Raw genomic sequence first — 25066 nt, 5'->3', positions numbered from 1 at the left:
GAGATGCAGTCTTGCTCTGTTGCCCAGGCTGGAGTGCAGTGGCATGATCTCGGCTCATTACAACCTCTGCCTCCCAGGTTCAAGCAATTCTCCTGCCTCAGCCTCCCGAGTAGCCAGGATTACAGGCACATACCACAATGCCCAGCTAATTTTTTTGTATTTTTAGTAGAGACGGGGTTTCACCATGTTGGCCAGGCTGGTCTTGATCCTCCCACCTCAGCCTCCCAAAGTACTGGGATGATAGGTGTGAGCCACCGTGCCCGGCGATGCCAGGTGGCATTCTAAGCTCTGTACATGTATTGGCACATCTAACCATCAAAATAGTCCGATGAGGGTGGGACCGTTATGATCCTCATTTTAGAGATGAGGAAAACGAGGTTTAGAGAGATTGAGACACCTGCCCTAGGTCACAGAGCCAGGAAGTGACTGTGCTTGCTCAGGCTGTGCTTGCTCTGCTGTCTCACCTGTTCATCACCACCTGACGTCTGATCCAGGACTGTCCCCTCTCAGTCTCTCCCGCCTTTAAAATGTGTGCTGCCAGAGAACAGGATGCTTACTATCTCATTTAGAGCTGTGTGTCCCCAAGGACTGGACTAGTGGCTGAGGGTGGTGGAACTTTTATCAGTACTTGTTTTCTTGTTGTTTTGTTGAGACCAGGTCTCGCTCTGTCATCCAGGCTGGAGAGCAATGGTACAATTAAACCTTACTGCAGCCTTGGCCTCCCAGCTCAAGCGATCCTCCCACCTCAGCCTGCTGGGTAGCTGGGACCAGAGGGGCGTCCCCACCACATCCACCTATTTTTTTTTTTTTTTTTTTTTTTTTTTGAGACAGAGTCTCACTCTGTCGCCCAGGCTGGAGTGCAGTGGCCGGATCTCAGCTCACTGCAAGCTCCGCCTCCCGGGTTCACGCCATTCTCCTGCCTCAGCCTCCGGAGTAGCTGGGACTACAGGCGCCCGCCACCTCGCCTGGCTAGTTTTTTTTTTTTGTATTTTTTAGTAGAGACGGGGTTTCACCGGATTAGCCAGGATGGTCTCGATTTCCTGACCTTGTGATCCGCCCGTCTCGGCCTCCCAAAGTGCTGGGATTACAGGCTTGAGCCACCGCTCCCGGGCACATCCACCTAATTTTTGTTTGCTTTTTTTTTTTGAGACAGAGTCTCGCTCCATCGCCCAGGCTGTAGTGCAGTGGCATGATCTCACTCACTGCAAGCTCCGCCTCCCGGGTTCATGCCATTCTCCTGCCTCAGCCTCCTGAGTAGCTGGGATTACAGGCGTCCGCCACCACGCCCGGCTAATTTTTTGTATTTTTTTTTTTTAGTAGAGACGGGGTTTCACCGTGTTGGCCAGGATGGTCTCAATCTCCTGACCTCGTGATCCGCCTGCCTTGGCCTCCCAAAGTGCTGGGATTACAGGTGTGAGCCACCGCGCCCAGCTGTTTGTCTGTTTTGAGACTGAGTCTCGCTCTGTCCCCCAGGCTAAAGTGCAGTGGCGTGATCTCGGCTCACTGCAACCTCTGCCTCCTGGGTTCAAGTGATTCTCCTGCCTCAGCCTCCCAAGTAGCTGGGATTACAGGCGTGTGCCACCATGCTCGGCTAATTTTTGTATTTTTAGTAGAGACAGGGTTTCGCCATGTTGGCCAGGCTGGTCTTGAACTCCTGGCCTAAAGCAATACTCCTGCCCCGGCCTCCCAAAGTGTTGGAATTTCGGGCGTGAGTCACTGCGCCCAGCCTGTAAGCACTTGTTAAGTAGACTTAGGGAGATGGGGAACGCCTAGAACCTTCTGCCCCCTCCTCCCTAGCCCCCCGCCATGCCCCAAGGAGTCAACTCACTCGTTTTTTGTGCCCTTCTGCCCACAGAACTCGCCCCGGCTATCAGTAGGGTAGATCACCTTTCGAGGGTCTCCATGAGTCCAGGCTGTGGAAAGATCCAGGGATACTGAGACACTACCACTCCTGAAATCCAGCCGTGTTCCCACTCCAGAGGCTATGGCTGCCTCCGCCCACCCTGGAACTCCAAGTCCTGCCCCGTTCTCTACTCACCTATAATGCCCACAGCCACGTAGCCCACAATGGCCAGGAGCAGGAATACACAGCATATGACGTCCGTGCAGCCCCTGGGGAGCAGAGGGGCAGCGTTTGGAGAAGCCTTGGTGCCATGTGCACCATGGGCCCATCTGTCCTCTGCAAACACCCTCATCCATGTATTATTTGGACAAATTTTCCTGAGTGGTTTGAATGCTGTACCAAACGCACATGCATTTTTATTTTTATTTCATTTCCTTTTTTAATTTTGTGCAATAGAGTCTCACTCTGTCATCCAGGCTGGAGGACAGCGGCACAATCATAGCTCACTACAGCCTCGAACTCCTGGGCTCAAGCGATCCTCCTGCCTCAGCTTCCCAAGTAGTTGAGACTACAGGTGCACACCACCATACATTTTTTTAAATTTATATATATTCTGTAGAGATAAGGTCTAGCTATGTTGCCCAAGCTAGTCTTTTTTTTTTTTTTTTTTTTTTTTTTTTTTGAGAGGGAGTCTCACTCTGTTGCCCAGGCTGGAGTGCAGTGGCACGATCTCAGCTTACTGCAACCTCTACCTCCCAGGTTCAAGCAATTCTCCTGCTTCAGTCTCCCAAGTAGCTGGGATTATAGGTGCCCGCCACCACGCCTGACTAATTCTTGTATTTTTAGTAGAGACAGGGTTTCACCATGTTGGTCAGGCTGGTCTTGATCTCCTGACCTCAAGTGATCCACCTACCTTGGCCTCCCAAAGTGCTGGTATTACAGGTGTGAGCCACCGTGCCTGGCTGTATTTTATTGTTTTGTTATTATTTTTTCGAGACAGAGTCTCACTCTTGTCATCCAGGCTGGAGTACTGTAGAGCAGTCTCAGTTTACTGCAACCTCCACCTCCCCGGTTCAAGCAATTCTCCTGCCTCAGTCTCCTGAGTAGCCTCTGAGTAGTCACAGCTACTTGGGAGGCTGAGACAGGAGAAGCGCTTGAACCGGGAGGGGAAGGTTGCAGTGAGCTGAGTTTGCACCGCTCCACCCTGGGTGACAGAGTGAGACTCTATCTCAAAAATAAATAAATAAACAAAAAATACGAACATGGTAAAAATTAAATCCAGGCCAGATGTGGTGACTCACACCTGTAATCCCAGCACTTTGGGAAGCCAAGGCAGGTGGATCGCTTTGAGCTCAAGAGATCGAGAACAGCATGGGCAACACAGCAAAACATCTCTGCTAAAATTACAACAACAACAAAAAATTAGCCGGGTGCATGCCTGTAATCCCAGCTACTCGGGAGAATGAGGTGGTAGAACTGCTTAAACCTGGGAGGTGAAAGTTGCAGTGAGCCGATATCGCGCCACTGCACTCCAGCCTGGCGACAGAGCAAGACTCCGTCTCAAACAAACAAAACAAGTTTCAAATATTTGTCACCAGTCTGTTGGAGAACAGATCGGGGGTGGGGGTGTGTGAAGAGACAGGGACTGGGGTAGTATTAGCAGGGAGAACCCTCCAAAACCCAAAGCCCTTACCTATTGTAAATAGGTCCTTTGAAAGTGGGATCATACTTCTGCGGCGTTCCTGAAAGTCAAAAAGATTGATGGGGTTGGAGACCTGAACCAAGACAGGGCTGGGAGAGCGCCCCCTCCCAAAAGCCCCTAGGGGTGTCTTTGCCTCGGCAAGAATGAATTTCAGAGACCTGTGGAATTTTCTGCCTCACCCACCTCCAGGTGACCACACCCAAGCCCCCAGTTCTGGCAGGCCAGGACTAGGGAGGAAGGAGGAATCACTAATTGTGAACAAATTTATTAACTGGCGGCCACCCACTGGTAAGAGGGCTGAAATGGTGGCCACCAGGGAACTAGGTGGAGACGGGGAAGGTCTGAGATGGGATAGGGGGAAGGGGGCGCTGGCAGCAGTGCCAGGCAGAGGGCTACAGGGGCAGGTCCTTTGGGTGGGGGAGAGTAAGGAGGGTCGTCTGCGAGGCTCCGGGGGAAAAGTGGGGTAAGGGGGGCTGGCTGATGGTAGGGAGGCTCCAGGCGCAGATTTGCAATTGCGCTCCCCCTCCAGCCCCCTTCCCTGCGCCCCATGTCCTCTCGAGGCCCCCACCGAGGGGCCGAGGGGTCGGCCCGGGGCTGTGGGCGGGGGTCGCTGCCTACCGTGTTTCCCGTAGTAGTGGGGCCGCTCGTCCCCCATCCCTGCAGGCGACCAGCCCCGGCGGCCGCCCGCGCTCTGTCCCGCGCCCCCTCGGCCCTCCCGAGTCTGGAGGGAGGCACTGACCGCGCGACTGGCGGCGGCTCCTCCCAGCACAGCGCCAGGCGGGGCGGCCCAAACCGGTCAGACCGGCCCAAGCTGGGCAGCTGCCCAGACTGTGGGACCCGGGAGGGCGCGGGCGGGGCGGCAGCTGCTCCCGCCACTCACCGGCCGGCCGGATTTAGCCCTCCCCGCCCCCACCCGAGAACCCTGCGGCTTCACCCCGGGAACACTCCGCCACCGGGCGACACCGCCCAGAACCCCTAGCCACCCTGAAAGAGCGTTTCTGTGACTCCGTTTTGCAGGTGTGGAAACTGAGGCACTGGGAGGGAAAACGGCCCACCGCCCAAACGCAGACAACCAACTGTGGAGTGTTGGGGCTGAAAACTTCTCCAACCTGTGCAGGAAATGAGTTTTCTTTTTGTCTGCTTTTTTTTTTTTTTTTTTTTTTTTTTTTTGAGACAGGATCTCCCTCTGTTGCCCAGGCTGGAGTGCAGTGGTGCAATCACAGCTCATCGCAGTCTAAACCTCCCGTCTCAAGCCATCCTCCTGACTCAGCCTCCCAAGTAGCTGGAGCTACAGGTGCTCTACTGCACTCGGCTAATTTTTAATTCTTTTTGTAGAGATGGGATCTTGCTATGTTGCCCAGGCTCATCTTTAACTCCTGGACTTGTGGGCTCCTCCCACCGTGGTCCCCAATTGCATTACTGGGCCTGGCCTTAGAACAAGCATTTATTCAGCCCTTAGTGGGTACAGGCCTTGGGCGGGGCACCATGTACAGTGAGGCACCAGAGAGATCCAAACTCCACCCTTCTGAAGCCCACATCCTCCTGGGTCGCCCTTAATTCAAATGCTCCTTCTGCACCCTCTGAACTAGAAGATACTTAAAAAGGCCTTATCTTCCCTAAGCCTCAGTTTCCTCAACTGCAAAATGAGGCTAAAGTATGAAACCAAAACTGACCTCAAAGAGCAGGAATAGGCCAGGCATGGTGGCTCACGCCTGTAATCCCAGCACTCTGGGAGGCTGAGGTGGGTGGATCACCGGCAATCAGGAGTTTGAAACCAGCCTGGCCAACATGGCAAAACCCCTTCTCTACTAAAAATACAAACATTAGCCAGTGTGGTGGCACATGCCTGTAATCCCAGCTACTTGGGAAACTGAGGCAGGATAATCGCTTAAACCCAGGAGGTGGAGGTTGTAATGAGCCAAGATCACGTCACTTCACTCCAACCTGGGGGACAGAGTGAGACTCTGTCTCAAAAAAAAAAAAAAAGAAAAAGGAAAAAAGAAAATAGACTGGGTGTGGAGGCTCACTCCTGTAATCCCAGCAATTTGGGAGGCCAAGGTGGGCAGATCGTAAGGTCAAGAGATCAAGACCATCCTGGCTAAGTTGGTGAAACCCCATCTCTACAAAAAATACAAAAATTAGCTGGGCATGGTGGTGCGCACCTGTAGTCCCAGCTACTTGGGAGGCTGAGGCAGCAGAATCACTTGAACCCAGGAGGTGGACATTGCAATGAGCCAAGATCGCGCCACTGCACTCCAGCCTGGGCGACAGAGCGAGACTCTGTCTCAAAAAATTAATTAATTAAATTAAATTAAAAAACAATCTAAAAAAAGAAAAACACTGCATAGATCAGGCATGGCATACCAGGGGTACACACTTAGTATCAGGGTTCACAGTTGGCAATGGGTATACTGTATGATCACTGTAACAGTGTTCAATCAACACAGGGGTACAGAGCAGGTATGGGATGCTGCAAGTATGGGGCATATGGTCAGTGAAGCCACAGGTAACATGGATGTATATAATTATCACAGAGGCACTTAATCTGTTTGTGGGTGTATAGTAGGGGTGAAGGGTATACAGTTTGTGTGACGTATACAGCCATCATGGGTGTATACTATGGGAGTATACCAGCATGGTACAGCTGGCCGCACCCCCTATGCCTACTGTATACCCCCATGCCTACTGTATACCCCCACACCAACTATCCACCCACATGCTGATTATATACTCCTTTGTGTACTAAAACTGATCTCACTGGTTGGGTGCTATGGCTCATGCCTGTAATCCCAGCACTTAGAGAGGCCAATGTGGACAGACTGCCTGAGGTCAAGAGTTTGAGACCAGTCTGGCCAACATGGTGAAACCCTGTCTCTACTAAAAATACAAAAATATTAGCCAGGCGTAGTGACGTGGGCCTGTAATCCCAGCTACTGGGGAGGATGAGGCAGGGGAATTGCTTGGGCCAGGGAGGTATAGGTTGAGGGAGCCGAGATTGCACCACCGCACTCCAACCTGTGCTACAGAGTGAGACTCTGTCTCAAAAAACAAATAAAAATTAAAAAATAAAATACAACTGGTCTCACTGTATCTCCCAACTTTTGTGTGTGTGTGTTTTGAGACAGAGTCTTTCACCCAGGCTGAAGTTCAGTAGCGTAATCTCGACTCACTGCAACCTCCACCTCCCAGGTTCAAGCAATTCTCCTGTCTCAGCCTCCGGAGTAGCTGGGATTACAGGCGTGTGCCGTAACACCCGGCTAATTTTTGTATTTTTAGTAGAGACGGTGTTTCACCATGTTGGCCAGAATGATCTCAAAACTACTGATCTCAGGTGATCCACCCACCTTGGCCTCCCAAAGTGCTGGGATTACAGGCATGAGCCACTGAGCGCAGCCAGTATCTCCCAACTTTGAGGCCGCTTGTGAATTTATTTATTTTTATTATTATTATTTTTAAAAATAGAGACGGGCTGGGCGCGGTGGCTCACGCCTGTAATCCCAGCACCGTGGGAGGCCAAGGCGGGCAGATCATCTGAGGTCAGGAGTTCAAGACCGGCCTGGCCAACATGGCAAAACCCTGTCTGTACTAAAAATACAAAAATTAGCCAGGCGTGGTGGTGGGCACCTGTAATCCCGGATACTGGGGAGGCTGAAGTAGGAGAATGGTTTGAACCTGGGAGGTGGAGGTTGCAATGAGCCGAGATTATGCCACTGTACTCCAGCCTGGGTGACAGAGCGAGACTCTGTCTCAAAAAACATAAAATACAATACAATAAAAATAGAGACAGGATCTCACTGTGTTACCCAGGCTAGTCTCAAACTCCTGGCCTTAAGCAATCCTCCCACCTCAGCCTCCCAAAGTGCTGGGATTGCAGGCAACCTGGCCCTACTTGAATATTTATAGATATTTATAGTGCAGCCGATTATTTGGTTAACATGCGTTATACAGGTGGCGTGGAGGTATCCTCAGCAGGAATATACATTTGGTGTTGGGAGTACACAGACAGCATGAGCTTATACATTCAGCGTGATCATATACAGTTAGTGTCCAATAATTGTTGCTGCTGCCTTAGACTCTAGGACTCGCAGGCAGGATTCTGGTCACTAACTCAGCTTATCCTTAAAAAGGCTCCCTCTCAGCCGGGCATGGTGGCTCACGCCTGTAATTCCAGCACTTTGGGAGGCCGAGACGGGCGGATCACGAGGTCAGGAGATCGAGACCATCCTGGCTAAGGGATGTGTTTGTACTGGGCTCAGGAAGTTTGAGAGATATGTGGCGATATGTGGTGAGATGGGAGGATGGGGTGTGTTTGTACTGGGCTTGTTTGTTTTGAGCCCGGGGCTGAGGAATGTGCCCGGCTCCTCTCAGCTAACACGGTGAAACTCTGTCTCTACTAAAAATACAAAAAATTAGCCGGGCATGTTGGCAGGAGCCTGTAGTCCCAGCTACTCGGGAGGCTGAGGCAGGAGAATGGCATGAATCCGGGAGGCAGAGCTTGCAGTAAGCCGAGATCGCACCACTGCACTCCAGCCTGGGCGACAGAGCGAGACTCAGTCTCAAAAAAAAAAAAGGCGCCTTCCTCCTAGTTACCTCCAGCAGAGGGGCCCTGTCTAAACACCTGGACCACAGGCGAGGCCCGAGGCACCAAGTCATGCCCTGGGGTGACCCAGACTCTGAAAGAAGCCCTGTGGTTCTCCAAGTCTCTGGCAGCCCAAAGGCTAGCTGGTCCCACCCTACCCATTCCAAGCAGCGGACAAAGAGAGCGAGCCACAGGCCTCTTCCGTTCCCAACTACATGGGGTGCCCTGGGGATATTTTATTCAGGCCCCACCCACCAGTTTCACACTGAGGAATCCCAAAAATTGAGCCCTCAGGAAACCCTTGTCGCTGAGCTGCACACCCATATGACATCTGTCTCCCCCCAACACATGTGGGCATCTCATACTCAGTGCAGCGGCATCCAAGCTTTTTTTTTTTTTTTTTTTTTTTTTTGAGACACAGTCTCGCTCTGTAGCCCAGGCTGGAGTGTAGCGGCCCAATCTCAGCTCACTACAAGCTCCGCCTCCCGGGTTCACGCCATTCTCCTGCCTCAGCCTCCCGTGTAGCTGGGACTACAGGCGCCCGCCACCATGCCCGGGTAATTTTTTGTATTTTTAGTAGAGACGGGGTTTCACCGTGTTAGCCAGGATGGTCTCGATCTCCTGACCTCGTGATCCGCCCGCCTCGGCCTCCCAAAGTGCTGGGATTACAGGCGTGAGCCACCGCACCCGGCCGCTTTTTTGTTTTTGAGACAGGGTCTCACTTTGTCGCCCAGGCTGGAGTGCAATGGCACAATCACAGCTCACTGTGGCTTTGACCTCCTGGGCTCAAGCGATCCTCCTACCTCAGCCTCCTGAGTAGCTGGGACCACAGGCATGCACCACCACACACAGGTAATTTTTTGTATTTTTAGTGGAGACGGGGTCTCACAATGTTGCCCAGGCTGGTCTAGAACTCCTGGCCTCAGGGATCCTTCCAACTGAGCCTCCCAAAGTGCTGTAATTATAAGTGTGAGCCACCGCGCCTGGCCTGCCCAAGCCTCTGATTATCCAGTGACTCAGCTCCATCCTCCCACGTGCTCCGGCCAGGAACCTGGGCTACCTCTCTGCTTGCCTTCAGAGCTATCCAGAATCCAACCTCTTCTCACCTGCTCCTCAAGCACCCACCCTTTCACACAGCGCCCACCACTATGCCAGGACCAACATAGACACTTTCTATTGTCCCTATAGCGGCCAGAGACATCCGTGCACACGTAAGTCAGGGCACATCCCTGCTCTGCTCAGAAACCTCCATGGTTCCCGCCTCATTCCGAGGAAAAAGCCCAACTCTTCGCCACAGCCCACAAGGCCCTGCGTGATCTGCCCTGTCACCTTCCTGCCCTCACCCGCTTCCTCTCTCTCCATGGCTTACTCTGTTCCAGCCTCACTGGCCTCCTGGGTACGTCCCACACTCAGCAGGCATGGTCCGACCTCAGGGCCTTTGCACTAGCTGCTCGGTCCCTCTGCTTAGAATGCTCTTCTCCCAGATGTCCATACAACTCCACTGCCTTCAGTCCTCACCTGAAATACCACCTTGACAGGGCGTAGTGGCTCACACCTGTCATCCTAGCACTTTGGGAGGCTAAGACAAGCAGATCACTGGAGGCCAGTAGCTCGAGACCAGCCTGGGCAACACTGTGAAACCCCATCTCTACTAAAAGTACAAAAATGAGCCGGGTGAGGCCAGGTGTAGTGGCTCACGCCTATAATCCCAGCACTTTGGGAGGCCGAGGTGGGCAGATCACCTGAGGTCAGGAGTTCGAGACCAGCCTGACCAATATGGAGAAACCCCATTTCCACTAATACAAAAATTAGCGGGGCAAGGTGGCACATGCCTGTAATCCCAGCTACTCGGGAGGCTGAGGCACAAGAATCGCTTGAACCTGGGAGGCGGAGGTTGCAGTGAGCCGAGATCGTGCCATTGCACTCCAGCCTGGGCAACAAGAGCGAAACTCTGTCTCAAAAATAAATAAATAAATAAATAAATAACCCCCCCCCACACACAAAAAACCCACCATCCCTTTCCTCTCAGTCCTAGGACCTTTCCCTTTCTTTCATTTTTTTCTTTCTTTTTTTTCTTTTTTGAGACAGAGTCTCACTCTGTCGCCCCGGCTGGAGTGCAGTGGTGACATCTAAGCTCACTGCAACCTCTGCCTCCCAGGTTCAAGCAGTTCTCCTGCCTCAGGCTCCCAAGCAGCTGGGACTACAGGCACATACCACCATGCCCGGCTAATTTTTGTATTTTTAGTAGTAGAGACGGGCTTTCACCACGTTGGCGAGGCTGGTCTCGAACTCCTGACCTCAAGTGATCTGCCCACCTGGACCTCCCAAAGTGCTGGAATTACAGGCGTGAGCCACTATACCTCGTCCCTATGACTTTCTGCTTGTTGTTATTATCAAATAGAGTCTTGCTTCATCACTCAGCCTGGAATGCAGTGGAGCAATCATAGCTCACTGAAGCCTAAACCTCCTGGGCTCAAGTGATTTTCTCACCTCAGCCTCCCGAGTAGCTGTGACTATAGGCACGCACCACCATGCCTGCCTAGTTTTAAAATTTTTTGTAGAACAGGGTCTCGCTGTGTTGCCCAAGGCTGGTCTCAAACTCCTGGGCTCAAGCCTTCCTCCCACCTTGGCCTCCCAAAGCCCTGGGATTACAGATGTGATAAATTTTGCTTCTTATTACCATCTGACACGTTACACATTTGCTTATTGATTGTTAATTATCTACCCTCTTGCCTATTGCCTGCATAAGGACAGGGACTTATGTGTCTTTCATTCAGGCTGCGTCCCCAGTATACAGCATAGCACCTGACATAAAACAGACATTTAATAAGTATTTGTTGAATGAATAGCCACAATATATAATCCATGTATATAGAGTGAACACTGAAAATAAAAACTCAGCCTAGAATTTCCCAAGGGCACGTACTTTAAAAATTAATTTGTGTTGGTTTTTTTTGAGATGGAGTCTTGCTCTGCTGCCCAATCTTGGCTCACCGCAACTTCTGCCTCCCAGGTTCAAGTGATTCTTCTGCCTCAGCTCCCCCGAGTAACTGGGATTACAGGCGCACACCACTATGCAGGCTAATTTTTGTATTTTTAGTAGAGACAGGGTTTCACTATGTTCAGTAGGCTGGTCTCAAACTCCCGACCTCAGGTGATCTGCCCACCTCAGCTTCCCAAGGTGCTGGGATTACAGGCATGAGCCACAGTGCCTGGGAATTTTTTTTTTTTTTTTTTTTTAGACAAAGCCTCACTCTGTTGCCCAGGCTGGAGTGTGGTGGCACAATCTTGGCTCACTGCAACCTCCACCTCCTGGGCTCAAGTGATCCTCCCACCTCAGCCTCTCAAGTAGCTAGGACTACAGGCACACACTACTGCACCCAGCTAATATTTTTTGGATTTTTCTGTAGAGACAGGATTTCACCATGTTGCTCAGGCTGGAGATTTGCAATTTTTTTTTTTTTTTTTTTTTTTTAGATGGAGTCTCGCTCTGTCACCCAGGGCAGAGTAGTGGCATGATCTCGGCTCACTGCAACCTCTGCCTCCTGGGTTCAAGCAATTCTCCTGCCTCAGCCTCCCAAGTAGCTGGGACTACAGGCGCATGCCGCCACGCCCGGCTAATTTTTTGTATTTTAGTAGAGACGGGGTTTCAATATGTTGCCCAGGCTAGTCGTGAACTCCTGAGCTCAGGTAATCCACCTACCTCGGCCTCCGGAAGTGCTGGGATTACAGGTATGAGCCACTGTGTCCAGTGGAGATTTGCTAATTTTATACTTAAATGAATCTCAGGCCAGGTGTAGTGGCTGACGCCTGTAATCCCAACATTTGGCAAGGGAATTGCTTGGGTCCAGGAGTTCAACACTAGCCTGGGCAATATATTGAGACCTCGTCTCCACAAATTTTTTTTTTTTTTTTTTTTTTGTATTGCAAATCGAGCAGCCTCCCGAGCCAAAGTAGGCTCTGAGGCTCAAAAAAAAAAAAAAAAAAAAAAAAACACTTTTTTTTTTTTTTTTAACAGGGTCTGGCTCTATTGCCCCCCAGGCTGGAGTGCAGTGTCACAATCTCGGCTCACTGCAACCTCTACCCGCTAGGCTCAAGCCAGTCTCCCTCAGCCTCCCAAGTGGCTGAGACTACAGACACATAACACCACACCCGGCTAATTTTTTGTAATTTTTGTAGGGACTGGGCTTTGCCATGTTGCCCAGGCTGGTCTCGAACTCATGAGTTCCAGCGATCCACCCGCCTCAGCTTCCCAAAGTGCTAGGATTACAGGTGTGAGCCACTGTGCCTGGCCAGAATTTTTTAAAATTAGCTGGGTATGATGTGCCTGTAGTCCCAGCTACTGGGGAAGCCTAGGGTGGGAGGATCACTTCAGCCCAGGAGGTTCAGGTTCAGGTTTCAGGGATCTGTGACTGTGCCACTGCCCACCAGCCCGGGTAACAGAGTGTGTCCCTGTCTCAAAAAAAAAAAAAAAAAAAATTGTATACATGATACATGTAGAATTTGCAGGGAAAGGATAAATTCTTTATTCAGTAGCCCTGAATGTATACTAGGAAGAAAAGGCCGGGCACGTTGGCTCATGCCTGTAATCCTAGCACTTTGGGAGGCCGAAGCGGGCGGATTGCCTGAGCTCGGGAGTTCGAGACCAGCCTGGGCAACACAGTGAAACCTTGTCTCTACTAAAATACACAAAAAAATTAGCCAGGTGCGGCCGGGCATGGTGGCTCACGCCTGTGATCCCAGCACTTTGGGAGGCCGAGTCAGGTGGATCACAAGGTCAGGAGATGGAGACCATCCTGGCTAACATGGTGAAAGCCCGTCTCTACTAAAAATACAAAAATTAGCCGGGCGTGGTAGCGGGCGCCTATAGTCCCAGCTACTCGGGAGGCTGAGGCAGGAGAATGGCATGAACCCGGGAGGCAGAGCTTGCAGTGAGCCAAGATCGCACCACTGCACTCCAGTCTGGGCAAGAGAGAGAATCCGTCTCAAAAAAAAAAAAAGAAAAAAAGAAGAACAAGCTGGGTATGGTGGTCCGTGCCTGTAGTCCCAGCTGCCAGGGAGACTGAGGTGGGAGGGTGACTGGAGCCCAGGAGTTACAGGCTGCAGTGAACTGTGATGGCACCACTGTACTATAGCCTTGGCAACAGAGCAAGACCCGGTCTCTATTTTTTTTTTTTTTTTTTGAGACAGAGTCTCACTCTGTCTTCCAGGCTGGAGTGCAGTGGCACAATCTCGGCTCACTGCAACCTCTGCCTCCCGGGTTCAAGCGATTCTCCTGCCTCAGCCTCCTGAGTAGCTGGGACTACAGGCGCCCACCGCCATGCCTGACTAGTTTTTGTAGTTTTAGTAGAGATGGGGTTTCACCATATTGGCCAGGCTGATCTTGAACTCCTGACCTCAGGTGATCTGCCCACCTCAGCCTCCCAACGTGCTAGGATTACAGGCGTGAGCTACCGTGCCCGGCCCCGGTCTCTAAAAATAAAAGTAAAAACATGGCCGGGTGCGGTGGCTCAAGCCTGTAATCCCAGCACTTTGGGAGGCCAAGACGGGCGGATCACGGGGTCAGGAGATCGAGACCATCCTGGCTAACACAGTGAAACCCCGTCTCTACTAAAAAATACAAAAAACTAGCCGGGCGAGGTAGCGGGCGCCTGTAGTCCCAGCTACTCGGGAGGCTGAGGCAAGAGAATGGCGTAACCCTGGGAGGCGGAGCTTGCAGTGAGCTGACATCAGGCCACTGCACTCCAGCCTGGGCAACAGAGCGAGACTCCGTCTCAAAAAAAAAAAAAAAAGGTAAAAATAGAGACAGGGCATGGTGGCTGAATCCTGTAATTCTAGCACTTTGGGAGGCCAAGGGGGTGGATTACTTGAGTCCAGGAGATCAAGACTAGACTAAGCAACAGGCAAAACTTCGTCTCTACAAAAACAACAAAACAAAACAACAACAAAAAAAACAAAAATTAGCGGGACGTGGTGGCATACCTTTGTAGTCCCAGCCACTTGGGAGGCTGAGGTGAGAGAATCTTTGAGCTTGAGGAGACAGAGGTTGCAGAGGGCTCAGATTGCACCACTGCACTCCAGAGGTTGCAGAGGGCTCAGATTGCACCACTGCACTCCAGCCTGGGAAGCAGAATGAGACCCTGTCTTTTTCACTGTGTATGTTGAAACAGAGTTTCACTCTGTTTCAATCAATTGATCAATCAATAAAATAACAAAATGTTACATGGTTCACCTCATTTCATCCGGTTTTTTTTTTCTTTGGAGACAGGGTCTCACTGTCACCCAGGCTGGAAAGCAGTGGCACCATCGTAGCTCACTGCAGCCTCAACCTCCCAGGCTCAAGTGATCCTTCACCTCAGCTGGGACTACAGGCACACACCACCATGCCCGGCTAATTTTTGTACTTTTGGTAGAGACAGGGTTTCGCTATGTTGCCCAGGCTGGTCTCTAAATCCTGGGCTCAGGCAATCCCGCTTTGGCTGCCCAAAGTGCTGGGATCACAGGTGTGAACCACCATGTCCAACCCACCTCATTTCATCTTTACAGCAACTTCTATCATTATCCCCATTTGACAGACAGATCAACTGAGGCCTAGAGAGAAAGAAGATGCCCATGGTGCGAAAGATTGCAATCAGCAGACCCAAGCTATCCAGCTCCCAAGTCAATGGACAGTTAACCTTCGAACAACACAGGTTTGAGCTTCACGGATCCCCTTAAACACAATTTTCTTCTGCCTCTGTTATCCCTGAGACTGCAAGACCAACCCCTTCCCTTCCTCTTCCTCCTCAGCTCACTCAATGTGAAGACCATCTTTTTTTTTGAGTCTCTCTCTGTTGCCCAGGCTGGAGTACACTGGTGTGACCTCAGCTCACTGCAACTTCTGCCTCCCGGGCTTAAGCGATTCTTGTGCCTCAGCCTCCTGAGTAGTGGGGACTACAGGTGTGAGCCACCATGCCCAACTAACTTGTATTTTTAGTAGAAATGGGGTTTCACCATGTGGGCCAGGCTGGTCTCAAACTCCTGACCTCAAGTGATCCTCCCACCTTGGCCTCCCAAAGTGCTGGGATTACAGGTGGCATGAGCCACTGCACCTGGCCCCTAATTTTTTTTTTAGTAGAGACAGGGTTTTCAACATGTTGGGCAGGCTGGTCTTGAAGTCCTGACCTCAAATGATCCACCTGCCTTGGCCTCCCGAAGTGCTGGGATTACAGGTGTGAGCCACCACGCCTAGCCTCTGAAAACCTTTTTGATGATCCACTTCCACTTAATGAATAATAAATGTATTTTCTTTTCCTTACATTTTAATATTTTTTCCATTAAAAGGAAAGGCAAAAAATGCAATTACTTTTGCACCAACTTAATAATATTTTCTTTTCTTCTTCTTTTTTTTTTTTTTTTGAGATGGAGTCTCATTCTGTTGCCCAGGTTGGAGTGCAGTGGCACAATCTTGGCTCACTGCAACCTCTACCTCCCAGGTTCAAGCGATTCTCCTGCCTCAGCCTCCGAAGTAGCTGGGATTACAGGTGCGTACCACTATGCTTGGCTAATTTTTGTGTTTTTAATAGAGACGTGATTTCACCATGTTGGCCAGGTTGGTCTCAAACTCCTGACCTCCATGTTACCAGTAAGGCTGAGTCAACAGTAGTCTATCACTAATTAAGTTTTTAGGGAGTTATAAGCAGGCTGGGCATGGTGGCTCATGCCTGCAACCCCAGCATTTTGGGAGGCTAAGGTGGGAGGATCTCTTGAGGCCAGGAGTTCGAGACCAGCCTGACCAACAGATCACAACCCTGTCTCTACAAAAATTTAAGGCATACGCAGATTTCTAATTTCACAGGGGGTCAGTGCCCCTCACACCCATGTGGTTTGAGGGTCAACTGCATTATTTCCTATGGTTGCTGTAACAAGACACCAATGCCTTGGTGGCTTAAAAAACACAAATTTATGGCTGGGCGCGGTGGCTCATGCCTGTAATCCCTACACTTTGGGAAGCCAAGGCAAGTGGATCACCTAAGGTCAGGAACTTGAGACCAGCCTGACCAACGTGGTGAAACCCCATCTCTACTAAAAATACAAAACATTAGCTGGGCGTGGTGGCGTGTGCCTGTAATCCCAGCTACTCAGGAGGCTGAGGCAGGAGAATCGCTTGAAATCAGGAGGCAGAGGTTGCAGCGAGCCGAGATCGCGCCACTGCACTCCAGCCTGGGCAACAAGAACAAAACTCGTCTCAAAATAATAACAATAATAATAATAATAAATTAAAAACACAAATGTATTATCTCACAGCTCAGGAGGGCAGAAGTACAAAATGCATCTCACTGGGCTACAATCGAGGTATAGGCAGGGCTGTGTTTCTTTCAGAGATTCTAGGGGAAAATCTGTTTCCTTGCCTGTTTCACCTTCTAGAGGCCACCCACATTCCTTGGCTCCTGGCCGCTTCTTCCATTTTTAAAGCCAGCAGTCACATCAAACCCACCTCGCTTCCGTTGTTCCATGTCCTCCTCTGACTCTGCTACCTCCCTCTTCCATTTTTCTTAAAGAGACGGGGTCTCACTATGTTGCCCAGGCTGGTCTCAAACTCCTGGGTTCAAGCAATCCTCCCGCCTTGGCCTCCCAAAGTGCTTGAACTACAGGCATGAGCCACTACACCCAGCCAAAGTCTTCAAGTTGGCCAGGTGCAGTTGCTTACGCCTGTAATCCCAACACTTTGGGAAGCCAAGGCAGGCAGATCATTTGAGGTCAGGAGTTCGAGACCCACCTGGCCAATGCGGTAAAACCCCGTGTCTACCAAAAATACAAAAAATTAGTCGGGCGTAGTGGTGGGCGCCTGTAGTCCCAGCTACTCGGGAGACTGAGGCAGGAAAATCACTTGAACCCAGGAGGCAGGTTGTAGCGAGCCAAGATCGCGCCACTGTACTTTAGCCTGGATGACAGAGCGAGACTCCATCTCAAAAAAAAAAAAAAAGAAAAGAAAAGAAAAAACAAAAAAATAACTATATTAGCTGGGTGTGGTGGTGCGTGCCTGTGGTACGAGCTACTCAGGAGGCTGAGGTGGGAGAATCGCTTGAGCCCGGAGGCAGAGACTGCAGTGAGCTGTGATCATGCCACTGCACTCCAGCCTGGATGACAGAAACCCTGTCTCTAAAAAAAATAAAACCGGCCAGGCACAGTGGCTCATGCCTGTAATCCCAGCACTTTGGGAGGCCGAGGCGGGTAGATCACGAGGTCAGGAGTTCAAGACCAGCCTGGCCATTGTGGTGAAACCCCATCTCTACTAAAAATACAAAAATTAGCTGGGCGTGGTGGCAGGTGCCTGTAATCTCAGCTACTTGGGAGGCTGAGGCAGGAGAATCGCTTGAACCCAGGAGGCAGAGGTTGCAGTGAGCCGAGACTGCGCCACTGCACTCCAGCCTGGCAACAGAGCGAGACTCCTTTCAAAAACAAAACAAAACACAATAAAACAAAAAACTAGCTGGGCGTGGCAGCGGGCGCCTGTAGTCCCAGCTACTTGGGAGGCTGAGGCAGGAGAATGGCGTGAACCCAGGAGGCGCAGCTTACAGTGAGCCGAGATCGTGCCACTGCACTCCAGCCTGGGCGACCGAGCAAGATTCCGTCTCAAAAAAAAAAAAAAGATAAATAAATAAATAAATTAATTAATTAAATACAATAAAAATAAATAAAAATAAACCAAACGAATAAAAATAACAAAACAAAAACAACTCCTCCTATCCCCACTAACCAATAGTGTGATCCCATTTCACGACGGGCACGCCGAGGCTGCTTGCTCGGACCACACGGCTGGTGAGGAACACAGCCACAAATCAAACCAACGCCCTGCTGGAGCCCACCCAGGCCTTTTCCTCGGCAGGTACTAGGAGAAGCAGAGATAATCTTGCAGCAATGGTGTGGAAGAAAAATTGGGAAAACCGAGCTGTTGGACAAGGCCAGGATTGGGGGAGGCAGCCTTCGGGTGCCAGCCTTGCTGGCTGTGACGACTGACCCACCCAGTGCAGTGGGCGTGGGTGATAAGAGAACGGCCGCAGCCTGCCCAGTCACAGTGCTGGTGCCAGGACATCAAATGCCACCCAGCCCCCACAGCTTCCGGACACTGGCCAAGTCCCCAAGGGCTGCAGCAACCCAAAGCCTCACCCACACAGCCAGCCGCTGGCCTCTGCCTTCCCGGAAGTCTGTGCCTGGGGAATGAGCATCACCAGCTGCCCAGACACCTCCTGTTGACAAAGGGTTTGAGGACAGCATCTGGGTGGGGAGGCTCAGAAGGGTTAAGGGCAAAAGATAGAGCCCCTACTGTATACTAGACTGTGCTAGGCACAAAACCAGAGATTTGCTTCTAGAAACATTTAATGTTTTTTATTTTTTTTGAGACAGGGTCTCCTTTGTTGCCCAGGCTGAAGTGCAGGCGCACAATCATAGCTCACTGCAGCCTTGACCGCCTGGGCTCAAGTGACCCTCCCACCTCAGACTCCCTAGCGGATGGCACTACGGGCATGCACCACCACGCCCTGCTAATTTTTAATTTTTTTTGTAGAGACAGGGTCTCACTATGTTGCCCAGGCTGGTATAAAATTCCTGGGCTCAAGTGATCCTTCCGCCCTGGCATCCCAAAGTGCTGGGATTATAGGAGTGAGCCACCACACCCGGCTCAGTCTAAGAAGCTTAAAAAAGATCCAGATGCCACACACAAACAGAAATTAATAGGTCACAATCTGGAAGGAGACTTCTTGGCTGAGCTACCTCTGAGGTGAAAACAGTTAACCAAAGATCTGTAGAAGATTCTTTCATGTGGAAAGCTAAAATCTTCCATGGACTTGAGGACTTACTTATAATTAGTTTTTCGTCCCCCTGCCAGAACAGAGGGAATTTATTAATTTTATTATGTAAGAGTTTATTTGTTTACTTGCATATTTGAGACAGGGTCTCATTCTGTTATCTAGGTTGGAGTGCAGTGGCACAATGTTGGTTCACTGCAACCTTTGCCTCCCAGGCTCAAGCAATCCTCCCACCTCACCCTTCAGAGTGGCTCAGACCACAGGCATGAGCCACCATGCCCAGCTAATTTTTTGTATATTTTTGGGAAGAAGGGGTTTTGCAATGTTGCCCAGGCTAGTCTCAAACTCCTGACTCAAGCGATCCACCCACCTTGGCCTCGCAAACAGCTGGGATTACAGGAGTGAACCATTGCACCAGGTCTCTTGTTTGTTTGTTTATTATTTTTTGAGATGGAGTCTCACTCTCTTGCCCAGGCTGGAGTGCAGTGGTGCAATCTCGGCTCACTGTAACCTCTGCTGCCCAGATTCAAGTGATTCTCCTGCTTCAGCCCCCCGAGTAGCTGAGATTACAGGCACCTGCCACCACGCCTGGCTAATTTTTGTAGTTTTAGCAGAGATGGAGTTTCACCATTTTGGCCAGGCTGGTTTTGAACTCCTGATGTTGTGATCCACCCACCTCAGCCTCCCAATGTGTTGAGATTACAGGGGTGAGTCACCGTGCCCGGCCTTGTTTATTTTTATAGTAGAAATGAGGATTTTGCTATGTTGCCCAGGCTGGGCTCCAGCTCATGGGCCTGACCAAGAGTTTAAAAATCATATTTTATTTCATTTTTATAAAATCATATTTATTTATTTATTTGAAATGGAGTCTTACTCTATCCCCCAGGCTGGAGAACAGTGGCACCATCTCAGCTCACTGCAACCTCCGCCTCCCAGGTTCAAGTGATTCTCCTGCCTCAGCCTCCCAAGTAGCTGGGATAACAGGCACGCGCCACCACATCCGGCTAATTTTTGTATTTTTAGTAGAGACAGGGTTTCTCCCTGTTGGCCAGGCTGGTTTTGAACTCCTGACCTCACGTGCTCTGCCTGCCTCAGCCTCACAAAGGGCTGGAATTACAGGCGTGAGGCACCGTGCCCAGCCTAAAATCATATTTTAAAATAATACTCTCTAGCCCGGCATAGAGGCACATGCCTATAGTCCCAGCTACTCAGGAGGTTGAAGGGGAAGGATCGCTTGAGCCCAGGAATTCAACCAGTAAGTAAGTAAGTAAGTAAATAAATAAATAAATAAGTAAATCAAATCTCACTTTGGGGATTGATTGGGAAATGGCAAAAGAAAAAAGAAAAGTCTCGGTGGGGTGTGGTGGCTCACAATTGTAATCCCAGCACTTTGGGAGGCCGAGGCGAGCAGATCTCTTGAGAGCAGGAGTTCCCCACCAGCCTGGCCAACATGGTGAAACCCCGTCTCTACTAAAAATACAAAAATGAGCCAGGCGTGGTGGCAGGAGCCTGTAATCGCAGCTACTCAGGAGTCTGAGGCAGGAGAATCACCTGAACCCAGGAGGCAGAGGTTGCAGCGAGCTGAGATCACGCCATTGCCCTCTAGCCTGGGCAACAAGAGCAAAACTCCATCTCAAAAAAATAATAATAATAAGGAAAAGTCTCTAGGGAGAATTCTCTACCAGGGCTCTGCAAATGTTTTCTGTTAAGGACCAGATATTAAAGATTTTAAGCTTTGTGGTTCACATATCATCTCTGCATATATATATTTTTTTCTTTTTTTACAACCATTTAAAAATAAAGGAGCCATTCTTAGCCCACCAGCCTTACAAAAACAGGCCACCACCCAACAATCTAAATATAAGTAACATTAGCCGGGCTCGGTGGCTCACGCCTGTAATCCCAGCACTTTGGGAGGCCAAGGTGGGAGAATCATTTGAGGTTGGGAGTTCGAGACCAGCCTGGCCAACGTGGTGAAACCCCGTCTCTACTAAAAATACAAAAATTAGCCAGGCATGGTGGTGCGTGCTTATAATCCCAGCTATTCGTGAGGCTGAGGCACGAGAATCACTTGAACCCGGGAGGCAGAGGCTGCAGTGAGCCGAGATCGTGCCCTGTCCTTCAGCCTGGGTAACAAAGCGAGACTCTCAATAAATAAATAAATAAATAAATAAATGTAACATCATAGATCTGTACATTTAAAAAGAGTTACGGGCTGGGCACGGTGGCTTATACCTGTATTCTCAGTACTTTAAGAGGCTGAGGTGGGAGGATCACTTGAGCCCAGGAGTTCAAGACCAGCCTGGACAATATAGCGAGACTCCATCTCCACAAAAAAACTAATAATGTGTGATTTTTAGTATGTAAACTATACTTCACCAGGCGCAGTGGTTCATGCCTGTAATCCTAGTATTTTGGGAGGCTGAGGCGGGTGGATCACTTGAGGTCAGGAGTTTGAGACCAGCCTGACCAACATGGCAAAACCCCGTCTCTACTAAAAATACAATAAGTAGCTGGACGTGGTGAGGTGCACCTGTAATCCCAGCTACTCAGGAGCCTGAGGCAGGAGAATCGCTTGAACCCAGGAGGCGGAGGTTGCAGTGAGCTGAGATCATGCCACTGCACTCCAGCCTGGGCGACAGAGCAAGACTCTGTCTTGAAAAAAAAAAAGAAAAAAGGAGCAACAACAACAAAAAACACCAAATTACACTTCAATTTAAAATGTAGGCTGGACCAGGCGCGGTTGCTCATGCCTGTAATCTCAGCACTTTGGGAGGCCAAGGCGGGCAGATCATGAGGTCAGGAGTTCAAGACCAGCCTGGCCAATATGGTGAAACCCTGTCTCTACCAAAAATACAAAAATTAGCCGGGCATGGTGGCACGTGCCTGTAGTCCAAGCTACTGGGAAGGCTGAAGCAGAAGAATGGCTTGAACCCAGGAGGCAGAGGTTGCAGTGAGCCGAGATCGCGCCACTGCACTCCAGCCTGGGTGACAGGGCAAGACTCCATTTCAAAAAAAAAAAAAAAAAAAAAACGGTAGGCTGGGTGCAGTGGCTCAAGCCTCTAGCTCCAGCACTCTGGCAGGCTGAAGCAGGTGGATAGCTTGAGCCCAGGAGTTCCAGACCACCCTGGGCAACATGGCAAAACCCGGTCTCTACAAAAAATACAAAAATTAATCAGGCATGGTAACTTGAACCTTGTAGTCCCAGATCCTTGGGAGGCTGAGGCAGGAGAATTGCTTAAAACCAGGAGGCAGAGGTTTCAGTGAGCTGAGATTGTACCACTGCACTTCACCCTGGGTGACAGAGTGAGCCCTTGTCTCAAATTAAAAAATATACATATATATGTGTATACGCTAATAAAATAATAATAATACAGATAGACCCTTCTTGCACATGACAAGGCCCTGGAAATGTCCTTTTTTCCTTATCTGGGTGCTGGCCACATGAGGTGTTCACCTTGTGAAAGCTCCTTCAGCCTCATATATTTAGGATCTACGCCCTTTTATGTATGTATTTCCTACTTCAAAAAAAAGTTTAAAATAAATATTCCCTTTGATTGGCTAAATAAAAGACAGTCCATCCACAAATGTACTATTCTATGATACTGTGAAAAAATACTGTGCTGGGAGCCATGGCACACACCTGTAATTGGTCCCAGCTACTCAGGAGGCTGAGGTGGGAGGATCCCTTCAACTCAGGAGTTCTAGGCTAGCCAAGGCAACATAGCAAGACCCTGTCTATTTATTTATTTATTTATTTATTATTTTTTATTTATTTATTTATTTTTTTTTTTTGAGACGGAGTCTCGCTGTGTCTCCCAGGCTGGAGTGCAGTGGCATGATCTCGGCTCACTGCAAGCTCCGCCTCCCGGGTTCACGCCATTCTCCCACCTCAGCCTCCCAAGTAGCTGAGACTACAGGCGCCTGCCACCACGCCCGGCTAGTTTTTTGTATTTTTAGTAGAGACGGGGTTTCACCATTTTAGCCAGGATAGTCTCGATCTCCTGACCTCGTGATCCACCCGCCTCGGCCTCCCAAAGTGCTGGGATTACAGGCCTTGAGCCACCGCGCCCGGCTTATTTATTTTTTGAGACAGGGTTTCGCTCTGTCGCCCAGGCTAGAGTGGAGTGGCGCAATCTCGGCTCACTGCAACTTCCACCTCCTGGGTTCAAGTGATTCTCCTGCCTCAGCCTCCCAAGTAGCTGGGACTAGAGGTGCACGCCACCATGCCCGGCTAATTTTTTTATTTTTAGTAGAAATAGGGTGGCTGGGCGCAGTGGCTCACGCCTGTAATCCCAGCACTTTGGGAGGCCGAGGCGGGTAGATCACGAGGTCAGGAGTTTGAGACTATCCTGGCTAACACGGTGAAACTCCATCTCTACTAAAAATACAAAAAATTAGCCGGGCGTGGTGGAGGGCGCCTGTAGTCCCAGCTACTTGGGAGGCTGAGGCAGGAGAATGGCATGAACCCAGGAGGCGGAGCTTGCAGTGAGCTGAGACTGTGCCACTGCACTCCAGCCTGGGCGACAGAGTGAGACTGTGTCTCAAAAAAAAAAAGCTTAGATGCCGCCGCACTGAGTATGAGATGCCCACATGTGTTGGGGGGAGACAGATGTCACATGGGTGTGCAGACAGAGCAAGACTCTGTCTCAAAAAAAAAAAAAAAAAAAGCGGGGTTTCACCATGTTGGCCAGGATGGTCTTGATCTCCTGACCCCATGATCTGCCCGCCTCGGCCTCCCAAAGTGCTGGGATTACAGGAGTGAGCTACCATGCCAGGCAACCCTGTCTCTTAAAAAAATAAAATAATAATAACAATAAATGATTGAGGAAGCTTTGGAGGTTTTGACACGAGATCATCTCCAATATACATTAGGCAAAACAAATAAACAAATAAAACTCTGAGTGTGGTGACTCATGCCTATAATGCTAGCACTTTGGGAGGCCAATACAAGAGGACTGCTTGAGCCCAGGAGTTCACGACCAGCCTGGGCAACATGGTGAGACCCTGCCTCTTAAAAAAAAAAAAAAAAAAAAGAATTGAGCATCACGGCACTCACCTATAAGTCTCAACTACACAGGAGGATCACTTGAGCCCAGGAATTTGAGGCTGCAGTAAGCTATGATCGTACCACTGCACTCTAGCCCAGCCTGGGCAACAGAGTGAGACCCTGTGTATAAACAACAACAACAAAGAATAAAGTATGGTCCAGGGTAAGAGAGAAAGAGGGAAACTTTCATCATAAAACCATAGCATCTTTTGTATTTAAAGCAAGTGACTGTATTATCCCTTTCAAAGAAAATAGCGGCAAGTAACAACCTTTTCATATATACATATATATGTGTATGTGTATAGATATATTTTATTTTATTTTTATTTATTTATTTTTTTTTGAGACGGAGTCTCGCTCTGCCGCCCAGGCTGGAGTGCAGTGGCCAGATCTCAGCTCACTGCAAGCTCCGCCTCCCGGGTTCACGCCATTCTCCTGCCTCAGCCTCCCGAGTAGCTGGGACTACAGGCGCCCGCCACCTCGCCGCCCAGCTAGTTTTTTGTATTTTTTAGTAGAGTCGGGGTCTCACCGTGTCAGCCAGGATGGTCTCGATCTCCTGACCTCGTGATCCGCCCGTCTCGGCCTCCCAAAGTGCTGGGATTACAGGCTTGAGCCACCGCGCCCGGCCTAGATATATTTTAATATATATATAATTTTTTTTTTCAGAGTTTCACTCTTGTCATCCAGGCTGGAGTGCAATGGCACAATCTCAGCTCATTGCAACCTCTGCCTCCTGGGTTCAAGCAATTCTCCTGTCTCAGCCTCCCACATAGCTGGGACTACAGGTGTACATCACCACGCCAAGCTAATTTTTGTATTTTTAGTAGCGACAGGGTTTCACCATATTGGTAAGCCTGGTCTCGAACTTCAGACCTCAGGTGATCCACCCGCCTCAGCCTCCCAAAGTTCTAATATTAGAGGCGTGAGCCACTGTGCCTGGCCAATTTTTGTATTTTTAGTAGAGACAGGGTTTCACCATGTTGGTCAGGCTGGTCTTGAACTCCTGACTTCAGGTGATACACCTGCCTCGGACTCCCAAAGTGCTGAGATTACAGGCGTGAGCAACCACACCCAGTCATATGTATATATGCTTAAATCAGGTGCC

At 50.0% G+C, this 25066-nt stretch overlaps 1 protein-coding gene across 4 annotated transcripts in view; it reads right to left on the bottom strand.

Annotated features, from left to right (window-relative positions):
• Positions 1–25066, bottom strand: part of SLC44A2 (solute carrier family 44 member 2 (CTL2 blood group)) — a 49359-nt gene that overhangs the window by 20029 nt on the left and 4264 nt on the right. For 2 of the 4 annotated variants that reach the window (XM_045378474.2, XM_045378477.2), the window contains exons 1-4: positions 4164–4268; positions 3537–3585; positions 2039–2112; positions 1829–1913 (exon numbers count right to left, since the gene is read on the bottom strand). In XM_045378474.2, coding sequence (XP_045234409.1) covers positions 1829–1913; positions 2039–2112; positions 3537–3585; positions 4164–4200 — 245 coding nt within the window. In that variant the 5' untranslated portion in view covers positions 4201–4268. Of the gene's footprint in view, positions 1–1828; positions 1914–2038; positions 2113–3536; positions 3586–4163; positions 4269–25066 lie in introns of those variants that run through there. The other 2 variants (XM_065535655.2, XM_045378478.2) reach the window with 1 other exon arrangement.

This window comes from Macaca fascicularis, chromosome 19, assembly GCF_037993035.2.
Source record: "Macaca fascicularis isolate 582-1 chromosome 19, T2T-MFA8v1.1".
NCBI lineage: Eukaryota > Metazoa > Chordata > Mammalia > Primates > Cercopithecidae > Macaca > Macaca fascicularis.
This window is presented reverse-complemented; position numbering and strand designations above follow the sequence as displayed.